This window comes from Pinus tabuliformis, chromosome 4_1, assembly GCF_031772625.1.
Source record: "Pinus tabuliformis cultivar Carrire ecotype Pingquan chromosome 4_1, CPIR1, whole genome shotgun sequence".
NCBI classification, from domain to species: Eukaryota; Viridiplantae; Streptophyta; class Pinopsida; order Pinales; family Pinaceae; genus Pinus; species Pinus tabuliformis.
In genome coordinates, this window is record NC_142303.1 from 581819366 (window position 1) to 581832079 (window position 12714).

At 35.5% G+C, this 12714-nt stretch overlaps 1 protein-coding gene and 1 pseudogene across 1 annotated transcript; both read right to left on the bottom strand.

The window, feature by feature from the left end:
* Nucleotides 1-2248: 2248 nt before the first annotated feature.
* Nucleotides 2249-2699, bottom strand: LOC149177279 (heavy metal-associated isoprenylated plant protein 12-like; annotated as a pseudogene).
* Nucleotides 2700-10178: 7479 nt separating this feature from the next.
* On the bottom strand, nucleotides 10179-11281 carry LOC149177280 (heavy metal-associated isoprenylated plant protein 12-like). Its single transcript, XM_089423362.1, has 3 exons — nucleotides 11158-11281; nucleotides 10961-11036; nucleotides 10179-10874 (listed from the first exon to the last, which is right to left on the bottom strand). The coding sequence occupies exons 1-3, from the start codon at nucleotides 11161-11163 to the stop codon at nucleotides 10603-10605; spliced, it is 354 nt and encodes a 117-aa protein (XP_089279488.1). The 5' UTR covers nucleotides 11164-11281; the 3' UTR covers nucleotides 10179-10602.
* Between the last annotated feature and the right edge of the window lie 1433 nt (nucleotides 11282-12714).

Genomic DNA, 12714 nt, shown 5'->3' on the forward strand with positions numbered 1-12714 from the left:
TCATCGGTCAGTGTAAGTCCTATTCATCGAAGATAATGACATGTCTAGTCTCATTATATGATGATGTTGAAGTCAAAATGTATTATTATAATTATTGTAAAATACAAACAAGTAGAAGTCCAAGAGTCATGGAAGTCCAAAGGACATGTAATACCAAAAGTTATATGTAATTCCAAAAGTCATTTGGAACTCCAAAGATTGCAGAAGTCCGAAGGTCACTAGAAGTTAGAAATCCAAGAGTCATGAGGATATGAAAGGTCATTCCTCAAGTTATAAATAGATCCTCATTTCTCATGTAAATGACTTTTAACCTTGGCTTCTCTCATAAGGCATGAGAGAGACAACTTAGTATTTTTGGAGAGCAAGTAGTGGCTCCAACGCTCCACTACTGGAGCAAGCGATGTTCGTTGTATTCATGCATCTTAGGACTTTTACTTAATATTTGAAGCTTGATGGCTAACATGTTTTCATACATGGATTATGAGTGTTTGTAAGACTATTCTGTGAATGGTTATGATTCATGTTTTCTTTCACCGGTACTAAGGTAGTTGAACTAATTTGGTTATTTTAGTGCTTATTCTATTGAGAATGTGTTGTAATGGTTGTAACGATCACCGTGTCTTTGTGGAATATTCCGCTGGATGTTAGATGAAACATTCATGTTTATGTGTGTCTTTATTAGAGTGGTACTATTACCCCTCTCCTAGAGGCTCACTTTCTCTCCCCTCTACAGTAGAATAACCTTGATGCGCTTGCAATCGAACATTCACCAAGCACACTTTCTTTCTTTTTGAAGTCACATATGTTATTCTCTCTATTGCTTACAACTAAATCTAAGGAAAATATTTAAGTATACGACAGTCGGGCCGTAATATGAATTGGGATCCTATACCAAATAGTGTGAGATCTAATTAGGACCGCATAAAAAGAAGACCCCTTTGAATGTTGGCAGGTCCGACACTATCAACAGGTTCTTAACCTCAATGTGCAGCTATTCTAGGAAGAAGATTGTATCATTATATCCTCTGTTCCATGGAGGTCCTGGTGGTTGCATTGATACTAGTGTTAAAGATTTAGAGTTTGAGGATTCAAATGCTTGGATGTACATGTGGATTTGGAGGATAGCACTAATTTTTTTTTGTCATTTACATTCTGATGCAACATTGCTAGGATTTGTAAACCCTATGAAACACTAATGTTGTTATGTGGATCTTATGTAATACAAACTAGATGTTTGTGCTAGTGAAGAGATTCCATTATTGATGCTTGATTATTGTGGTTTTTTGGTGGTGGCTATAGTTTTTATGGCTTTCCCAACTAGGGTTCCTAAGAGTTTATAGACTATATAGTCCTATGATAAATTGTATGTATTTAATGTAATTCATTTCTTTTGTCTGTTTAATGAACTTTCTACTAATCCAAAAATGTGCAATATCATATTTGATCTCTAATTTACATTTTCCTCCTAATTAAATAAATTTTAACAGTAATTCATGTTAATTTGACATAACATAAGAATGAATTTAATAAGTGATTTAACATATACTCAGAGGATAAGAGTGTATTGGCAATTGTAAATAAACTCATCTCCAATCTAATATATGGTTGGAAAAATGTGCCGTCATAGTAACTTCAAACTTGTTGCTAATTAATATATAATACCTTGTGTCTCGAGCTATTTAGTGCATTGGGTTCCCCAGAAGTAAAATATTATTCGTTTTTAATACTATAAAATATATATAACGAATAGTCCATAAATTTTAGATTGAAAAAATCTTAAATGTAAAGTAAAGCTTCTACATTTGCAGAAAAGTTCTCCCATCTTCAACAATTATCTATCCCACGCAAGTATGACAAGGTAGAGAGATTGTTTGTTGTGGTCGTACCCGAGTTTGAGAAGCTTCTTCTTTTTGTACCCAATTAAATTGGATTTGATGGTGATATTGTACACCATTTTCATTCATAATTGTTGAATCTTCCCATCTAAAATGCATCATTTTTCAAAAATAGGAGACCTTAATACAAAAATGTTCCCATTCCATGAAAGGAGACCTTAATACCTGCAGGCCTAGTACATGTATCTGTATAGTTAATGAAGGTAAGTCGATTACCTCTGAAGGTAACTAATTCCCAGCTGCTGCAGCATTACAAACAACTTTTAATGTCTACCGAAATTCCTTTGAGACCACCAATTGTCACTCCCATGCTCATACTTTCCCCCATTAGAAAGGAAGAGGACGAGATAGATCTAACATATGGTGCAGCCATTGGGATCCTCACCTCTCACGACAGTATAATGAGTATCCTTCATAAGGCCCGTACCCATAATGAGGATTCACTTCATGATGATACACAACTGTCGGAGTCTCTGCAGCCACCTTCTCTTCTTTGGCAGGACCCACGCTCAGCATCTCTCTGAATCCGAGTTTCATCAGTTTCTTTGCCAGAAGCACGGGATCTGCTTCTCCGATCATAGTTATCTCCCTCCGCTGCATATCAGCTGCAACAGACTCTACACCTGCAATCAAATATCATATCACTACTCAAAACCCAGAATTGCAATATCATATCACTACTAAAAACCCAGAATTGCAATGCATAAAATATTGGATTGATTGTTTACCTTCAACAGCTGCAACAACTTTGATAGCCGTTCTCTTGCTTTTCTCGTCGTAAATCGTCATTTTCAGCACCATTTTATGCAAATATAGCACATGTAAGGCCATCATCGTCAGTGAGTCGTTTCGATAATTCATGATTGCAGAATTTGTCATTGAATAGAGTTAGAGTAGTGACATACCTTTATATTTGACAGCCTTCGAAAATTATATGTGATACGTATAGAAGGGAAGGGAAATCGAATTGGCAACGGGAGCCTTCGGTTTCTTGTTAGTGAAAACTCAAAAATCACGGGCTCAGAGGATTTGGCGTGAATGAGGGAGAGCCTACACATATAACTCGTTGTGCTTAGTGCAGAAGAAGAGCTGTGCTACGCGGGCGGCGGCGCGTTTCAACGCGTCGGCAAGACTCCGAAGTCAGTACGTGGCAGAATCTTTGATGACAAGGAAAAGTAGCTACCATAGGTGGTGGGTTCCACCAGCAGTTGAGCGGGTCTTCTAAAGTCTTCCCAGTCGTAAGTTTATTTTGGACTCTTTCCAGTGCTATGAATTTTCTGATTTGCAGGTCTTTTAATCATTTTGACTTCAAAGTCCCGGGGTTTTACCAGAGTGATTTCTATTACTTAGTTTAAATTCTAGGTCTTTTTTTTCCTTTTGTTTAAAAAAAAATTTAGTAGAGATTTTTAAAAAGTTAAATGTATGTGGTTGGATTTATGGAATTTAAGTTGGTTAAACGTTTTTTAGCATGCTATATTTATTTATACATTTAAAAATGTATTTTAAATAATAAAAAACACAATTTTGTTTGATTGAAATTGTCTTTCTAGATTAAGGTGAAAAAGTCATTTATCTATAAATGAGACTAAGATATTTGTAACGAACACATGAATAAGTCATATCATATTAAATTGTATTTTTCTATAATTAAATAACAATGCTGGGTGCTTATTTTGATTTTTTTTTATAAAATAATAATTATGAAGTATATATATTATTGTTGAAATAATTAAAATAAAATAATAAAAAATGATTAATATTAAAATATAATTTAATATAGGTATATTTAAAAACTAAAAACTATTTTTTTGGTTGAATTTCATATATTTATATATTTTATAAATTTAAAATATAAAAACTCTATTTTAAAGTTTTTATTGGGAATTGGTACCAATATTTTCTAAAAAAAACTTACATAAGAAGTAAAATCATGTAAGATTCTTCCAAGTACTACACAATGATGTGTTTGGACCTGTGTCACTTCAATCATTAGGAAAATATATGTACTATGTCTCATTAATAAATGACTTTTCAAGAAATAAACATATTTATTTCAAAGAGTTTCTTCCAACTAGTACACAATGATGTGTTTGGACCTGTGTCACCTCAATTATTGGGAAAATATATGTGCTATGTCTCATTAATAAATGACTTTTCAAGAAATAAATATATTTGTTTCAAAGAGTTTCTTCCAACTAGTACACAATGATGTGTTTGTACCTCTATCACTTCAATCATTCGGAAAATATATGTACTATGTCTCATTAATAAATGACTTTTCAAGGAATAAATATATTTATTTCAAAGAGTTTAAGGATTTTGTCGAAAATCAAATAGAGAAGAAAATTAATGTGCTTAGGACAAATAATGGTGGAAAATTATGTGGGAGTGAATTTGAAGAATTCTATAAAAAAATGCAGTATAAAAAGAAAAAATATTACTCCATACACACCTCATCAAAATGGAGTTGCAGAAGGGATGAATAGGATGTGAATGGAGAAATCAAAGGGCATGCTCAGTGGTGTCTATTTAAGACAAGAAATCTAGGTAAAGGCCATGGACATTGCTTGTTACCTAATATATAGATCACCTCCATTAGTGTTGGATTATAAGACTCCACATGAGGCATGGACTTGTAAGAATCCTTCTCAGAAACAGCTTAGGTCATTTGGTTGTGATGCCTATGTACATGTTCCAAAGGAGAGTAGGAGTACGTAGATATGAAAACAAAAAAGTGTAAATTTATTCGATATAAAGATGGTCTAAAAGGTTATAATGTTTAGAACCTATAAACTAAGAAGATAGTATAGAGTCGAGTTGTGGTATTTAAAGAATTCAAAGATATTGTCAAACAGGAAGTATTACAAAGTGAAAAGGCACCAAAAAATACAAAGCTTGAATTAAAGATGATGAACCATACCCTATAGAAGAACAAGAAAAAGAATAAGAAGAACCATAGATTTTGGCATTGAGGATATTGATTAGGGAAAGAAGGCAGCCAAGAATGTATGCTTCACATTATTTTCGTTCAATATTTTCCTTGTTTATTACTAATGATGATCTTAGAATTGTTAGCGAGGTATTGGATCTAGAGGATGTAAAACTCTGGAAAAAGGCCATGGCTAACGGAATGGCAACCTTGGACAAAAATGAGGCTTTGAATCTAGAGGAGTTGTTAGCTAGAGGAAAGCCCATTGGCAGCAAACGGGTGTTCAATCGGAAGCTAAATTCAAAAGAAAAACGGAGAAATGCAAAGCTTAGTTAGTAGGAAATGGTTACTCCTAGTTACAAGGAATTAAATTTGCTGATATTTTTTCTCTTGTTCCAAAGTTTACTTCTATTAGATTTCTTTTAAATATTGTGCTTCTTTTGATCTTGAAGTAAAACATATGGATGTGAACATAACATTCCTTTGTGGTGATATGAAAGAAGAAATCTACATGAAGCAACTAAAAGGATTTGTTGTGAAAGGAAAGGAAAGAAAGAGCTAGTATCCATGTTAATAAATTCCTTGTATGGGTTGAAACAATCACCAATGATGTTGTATCATGAATTTGATACTTATATATTGGGACTTGTAACATACCCAATTCACCTAACTTGGGTGATGCAACCGCCACTGACACCACTACCATAATCATAAAAGATAAATATACATAACATGACATAATAACATGCAATAAAAACCATAAAAGATAAACCATGGGCATACATAAAACAAGTTTCAAATACTTATATGTTAAAATATTTCGACTGATCGCAAACCTTAGATGTACCAACCAACCATATATCACACAACTCTAGCTCTTTTAGTAGTTGGTCAACCTTGAGCTGGGGCTATGAATCCATTATGACAATGACCACTCAAGTCAATTGCATGTCTGATATCGAATATGAATATGACCAACGTACCAAACCTCGAAATTCTAAAACCAATAGGCTTACATGCCTCATCAACACCACACCCAAGTAGTGCACCCCTTTCTTTTCCCATGCAATACCTTGGGATGTGTGACTACCTCTAGGTGTCTAACTCAACCAACCATGGATGTCTTAGAGCCTTGTGGCGTCTAGGAGTTATTACTGACCTCAAGGGTCTCACGGTACCCTCTAAGCTAATGTAGGGACAATTCTCCCTCCAAGGCTCCAGCCTTCCTTGAGGCAACCCGAGGAAAACTACCCTCGTACCTAGGACCACCTAGAGTCCTTGGGGTATAGTATCCAAGGATCCTATGGTTCTCCCTACAACTAGGTCCACCATCATCCCTTGGGAGTCTCTAATGGAAAGGAAGTTGAATCCCCCGTGTTCCATTTCTTTTACCTTTTATAATTTAGGATTCAAGTATTTTATTATTATTCCTAAAGATGACGTTAGGAATATTATAACCATAATAATGCTTTAGATTAGGAACCATGTGTAGGTTCTACCATGTGACCTTTATTTTTGTAGAGTCTTAGCCCCTATACCATTTTTTTTCCCTTGGCCTATAGTCATGATGTCATTTATTACTACATGTGCAGTTTACATGTCACATTTGTCATGATTGTTGGCTTTTTAACACATAAACTCTCTATCTCGACCACGCAAGAATCCTGGCCTTAAAACACATTAGTAGACTAGCCCATTGGCCTAACACATTTATACCCATGGAGGCACATATCCACCAACAAAACCTGGCTCACTAGCCTAATGATAATGTACACAAGTACATACATGGGTCATCTTAGAGGTGTCACCATATTTGTCTTGCATGCTAACTCACTCTCTCACGCACTCTTCATCTTCCCCTCTCTTCCTCACTCTCCCTTCCTCACTATCAACCTTCTTTCCCTCTTTACCTCTCCCTTCCTTATTCCTTCTCTATACCTCCTCTCTCTCTCTCTCTCTCTCTCCTTCACTCCCTCTCTCTCCACCCTCATTCAACTCCCTTCCACTCTTTCTCTATCCCTCTCTCTGCACCTCCCTTGATATCTCCTTCACAACAACCCCTTTTGGCTCTATCTCTCTGATGTAACAAAACTGCATCTTTACATAATTCACGCGTGGACCTGTGGGTTATGGGCCCACGTATACATCGGAAGCATTTCAATCAGCGAACTTCACAACAAAACTAACCAATCACCGTCAACCGCGTGTCGCACAACTGACGTATTCATTTTAACACTTGACTTTTGGCGGTCCAAATCTCCACCGTTGATCTGTCCCATCCAATCCAATGGCTATTGCGTCACCCGCTCACCAACTAGCTTGGCCGATCTCCACCATCGATCAATCCCGCATGATCCAATGGATATCGCGTAATCTCACGTGAAATCTTGCACGACCGATATCAAATCGAAAGCGCGTGAGAAAAGTAGTTTTCCCATGCTACGTGTCGACCGCTAAGGTTAATCACACGAATTTTAGAAATACCATTTACCAGGTTTTGTCCATGCGAGATACTGCTTACTGCCTACAAATACTACCACACAACCGAACCTCATGAATATCACAAAACATAGAGTCATTTAGTGTAGAGCCTTCACTACTTCAGCAATGCGATCTTCATTAATCCAAAGAAACAAAAAAAACCACGAATTTAACACATAGATAATTGTATTACAGAAAATCATTACATATACCCCATGGAGTGGTGGCCCTCTACCAGGTATTATATCGATATTGGGCCTCCTCTACAAATACACGAAGGCCCTATTTTATAACAGTGGAGAAATAGAGGATCGAATCATTCCAGATCCGATCTTTCCTCATAAAATTGCTAAGATCACTCAACCAAATTACAACAAATCTTATCGATTTAATGAAAATATTGTCTTTTAGTGTCGACTTCTCGAAGGTTTGAAAAATTGAATTTGACATGAGGTGGGTTGATGCTCCTGCATCAGACTCCCGAGGTACAAAATTTTTATGATCTCTTGGTCATATGCCTTCTTCATACCTTAGCAATTTTACCCACATCCTTTGTGGAATTTCCTTTATGAGCTTTCCATGAGCTGCAACAAAACCTCTGCCAAGTCCTCCCTGCTACACGATACCTCACCAAGCTTCTCTCCTATGAGCTCAGTCTTTTGGAATCTCTCTAGTTCTCTCTTCTTTGGAACCATTTAAGCACTCTTGGCTCTAGGTTGTTGCAATCTTCTCACCTTCTTCTGCAGCTACCCGTACGACAATATAAAGACTACAATCTCTCCAATCTTCAACATAATTGTACCTCCTTCTTTTGCATGCAAACTCTTTCTTGTAGGAAACCTTTCCCTGCTCTGATACCACTTTGATGTAGCAAAGATGCATCTTTACATAAGTCACGCGTGGACCTATGGGTTATGGGCCCACGTATACATCGGAAGCATTTCAATCAGCGGACTTCACAACAAAACTAACCAATCATCGTCAACCATGTGTCGCACAACTGACATATTCATTTTAACACTTGACTTTTGGCACTCCAAATCCCCACCGTCGATTTGTCTCGTCTGATCCAACGACTATCGTGTCACCCGCTCATCAACTAGCTTGGCCGATCTACACCGTCGATCAATCCCGCGTGATCCAACAGATATCGTGTAATCTCGAGTGAAATCTTGCACAACCGATATCAAATCGAGAGAGCGTGAGAAAAGTAGTTTTCACATGCTACATGTCGACTGCTAAGGTTAATAGCGTGAATTTTAAAAATACCATTTACCAGGTTTTGTTCGCGCGAGATACTGCTTATTGCCTACGAATACTACCACACAACCAAACCTCACGAATAACACAAAACATAGAGTCATTTAGCGTAGAGCCTTCACTACTTCGGCAGTGTGATCTTCATTAATCCAAAGAAACAAAACAAAACCACAAATTTAACACACAGATAATTGTATTACAGAAATTTATTACATATGCCCCATGGAGTGGTGGCCCTCTACCAGGTCTTACATCGATACTGGGCCTCCTGTACAAATACAAGAAGACTCTATTTTAAAACAGTGGAGAAATATAGGATCAAATCATTCCAGATCCAATCTTTCCTCGTAAAATCGCTAAGATCACTCAACCAAATTACAACAAATCTCATCAATTTAACAAAAATATTATCTTTTAGGCCACATCGATTTCTCGAAACTTTGAAAAATTGAATTTGACATGGGGTGGGTTGATGCTTCTGCATCACTCTCCCTCCTCCCTCCTCCCTCCCTCTTAGAGATTATAAACATAACATAATGAATGGCGTGAATGTGCTTTTAAAATTGCACACATGCTTTTAAAAGTGCACATATGCTTTTGAAAATGCACACACATTCTTGAAATCATGCATGCATTTTTTTAAAGTTCATGCACTTTTGAAAATGTGCATGTGTTTTTCGAAAATTGATGTTGGAAAGCATTTTTGATTGTTTGAGGAGCATTAACGCTGTAAGATGAGAAGTTTGAAGAGCATTAAGGCTATAAGATTAGAAATGTATGTGTTTTGGTTGTTTGAGGAACATTGTGTTTTGGTTGTTTGAGGAACATTGAGGGTATAAGATTAGAAATGCATGTGTTTTTAAAAATACATATTCGTTTTTATATAAACACATTTGTGATGATCCCATTTCCACTTTTAATACCATCATTAGATAATTTTTTAATCGTTATTATTCGGGTTCATTTTACATAATATAAAAATGAATTTAAGTGATTTAACGAATACTCCGAAAATAAGAAAGTGTATTTACAATTGCAAATAAACTTATCTCTAATCTAGTATATGGTTGGAAAAGTGTGCCCTTAAAATAACTTGAAACTTGTTGCTATTAACGTATAGTATGTTTTCTCTTAGACTCTAATGTATTTGGTTCAAATTAAAGTCAACGCAATTTTTTTGGACTGAAATAAAATTGCGATTGCACTGTTCATGATTATTGTTTTTCTTCCTACCGGCGTCCACCATAGCGAACACTGCAAATTCAAATCCAAATCCAAAATCATCTTGATAAAACACCAGCAAAATATCCCCTTTATGCGGCCTTCTCCCACTGTAACAAAAACAAATCATAATTTTGTTCCAGTGGAATGGAAGTTTTGTGTAATTTTGAATTTTTGGAGATATCATCTATAAGCGTGTAGTGCAAGAGGATATAATTAATATGAAATTAAGTTTGGTTATTAATTTTGATTTTTAAAATTTTAATATTTAGAATCAGTTTACAAATAATCTGAGCTCTATAATTCAAATAATTTTATAAACATTGAATTCAGTTTTAGTCCTAACCATGATTCATACAAGGGATTTTTCGAAATAGTAAGTTTGAACTTTGTGATTCAAATAATTTTGTAAGCATTGAATTCAGTTATATATTAAAAGCACATCTACAATCTCATAAAAATTGTAAAAAAATAAAAAGAAGATCGAACGATAACTATAAACAGCCGAGTGGTTCGCACCAGAATCTATTTATGGGCCTTTGTCGGCTGTTTATGCCACGCTTCCCTTCAATTAGCCACTGAACATCCTTTGGTGATGTCATCTGCAATAAATAGTTGCAGGCCTAGTACATACATCTGTATATTTAATGAAGGTAAGTAATCCCCCATGTCCCATTATCTCTGAAAGTAACTAGTTCCCAGCTGCTGCAGCATCACAAACAGCTAACATCGTCTCCTGAAATTCCCTTGAGACCACCGGTTGTCTCCCCCATGCCCATACTTTCCCCCATAAAGAAGAAATAGGACGAGATAGGTCTAACAGATCGTGCAGCCATTGGGATCCTCACCTCTCACGACAGTATATGAAGAGTATCCTTCATAAGGCCCGTACCCATATTGGGGATTCACTTGATGATGATACACAACTGCCGGAGTCTCTGCAGCCGCCTTCTCTTCTTTGGCAGGACCCACGCTCAGCAGCTCTCTGAATCCGAGCTTCATCAGTTTCTTTGCCAGAACCACAGGATCTGCTTCTCCGATCACAGTTATCTCCCTCTTCTCCATATCAACTGCAACGGACTCTACGCCTGCAATCAAATATCATATCACTAATCAAAACCCAATTCTCATTGTAACGAGAATTGCAATGGATAAATATTGGATTGATAGTTACCTTCAACAGCTGCAACAGCTCTCATGGCCCTTCTCTTGCTTTTCTCATCTTCGATCGCCACTTTCAGCACCATTTTCTGCAAATATAACACATGCAGGGCCATCATTGTCAGTTAATCGTTTCGATAATTCATGATTGCAGAATTTCTAAATCGATGATTCTGATTCAACAGAGTTAGAGTTAGAGTAGTGACATACCTTCATATTTGACAGCCTTCGAAAACTGTCAGTGATATGTGCAGAAGGCAAGCAGAAATTAATCGAATGGCACTGAGAGCCTTCAGGTTAATGAAAGCTCGAAGAGTCACTAGCTCAGAGCAGTTGGCGTGAATGAAGGAGAGCCCTACACATATAAATCGTTGTGCTTTGTGCAGAAGAAGAGCTGTGCTACGCGGGCGGCGGCGCGTTTCAACGCGTCGGAAAGACGCCCAAGTCAGTACGCGGCAGAATCTTTGACGACAGGGAAAAGTAGCTGCCATAGGTGGTGGGTTCCACTAGCAGTTGAGCGGGTCTTCTAAAGTCTTCTCAGTCGTAAGTTTATTGTGGACTCTGGCCAGCGGTACGAATTTTCTGAGGAAGTGTCTAATTAGGTGGAGGAGTTGACTGGACGTTTAAAAGTAATAGGAATTTGGCAAAATAATTTCAAAATTTTTTGCAGCAGTGTTTGAATCATGTTTTTATGGTGGAAATAGATTCAGCGTCATCAAAAAATTTTGGGACACCCAAATTTTGAAATAAACTTTTGGGGCACCCAAAACTTTGAGCTTTGACCGCTATAACCTAGATTCATAAAAATCCTTGCCAGATTTTATGAAAATCTGACTAGAATTTCCATAATTTTCAGGGCAAAAAAGAATCCACTTAGACTACGACATTTTCAAATTTGCCGGTCTTTTAACCGCTCTGTGGGCTTTAGGGCAAAAAAGAGTTGAGTTAGATTACGACATTTTCAAATTTGTCGATATTTTAACTGCTTTGACCGCAAAGCTCTGTGGGCTTTAGTAATTTCGTGATATAAGTATATTTCTAATTTATAGATGCAATGGTTTTTTAGGTCTTTTAATCGCAAAGCTCTTTGGGCTTTAGTAATTTAGTAATTTAGTGATATAAGTATATTTTTAATTTATAGATGAAATGTTTTTTAGAGTGGTTAATTTCAATCAAATTAGGGTAGAGATTTTTAAATACTTTGAATGTTCTAACAGTTTTTATGGGTACTTAATCTCTTTATGGATTCAAAAATAAATTTTAAACAACCAAAAATCACAATTTTGATTGGAATTGTATTAAACAATTAAAGTGAAAAAACCATTTCCTTTTATAAATTAAAACTCGTGTACTCATTTGTAACCAAATAAATCATATTTTATTTATTTCTTATAATAATAATAATTATGAAATATATATATGACTATTTAAATAATTAAAATAAAATAATAACAAATGATTAAGATTAAAATTTAAGATAAATCATGTCATATTAAATTGTATTTTTATAATTAAGTGAACTTTTTTTAATAATGATAATTTCATTAAAAATTTATTTTATTTATTTTTGTAATAATAATAATTATGAAATATATATATTATTATTGAAATAATTAAAATAAAATAATAAAAAATGATTAAAATTAAAATTTAATATTTTTTTAAATTCGCTTATTGATATATTTAAAATATAAAAGCTCTATTACGAAGCTTTTACTCGAAAATAAACCAGTGTATCCGCCTCTTCATAACAATATATCAAAAAAA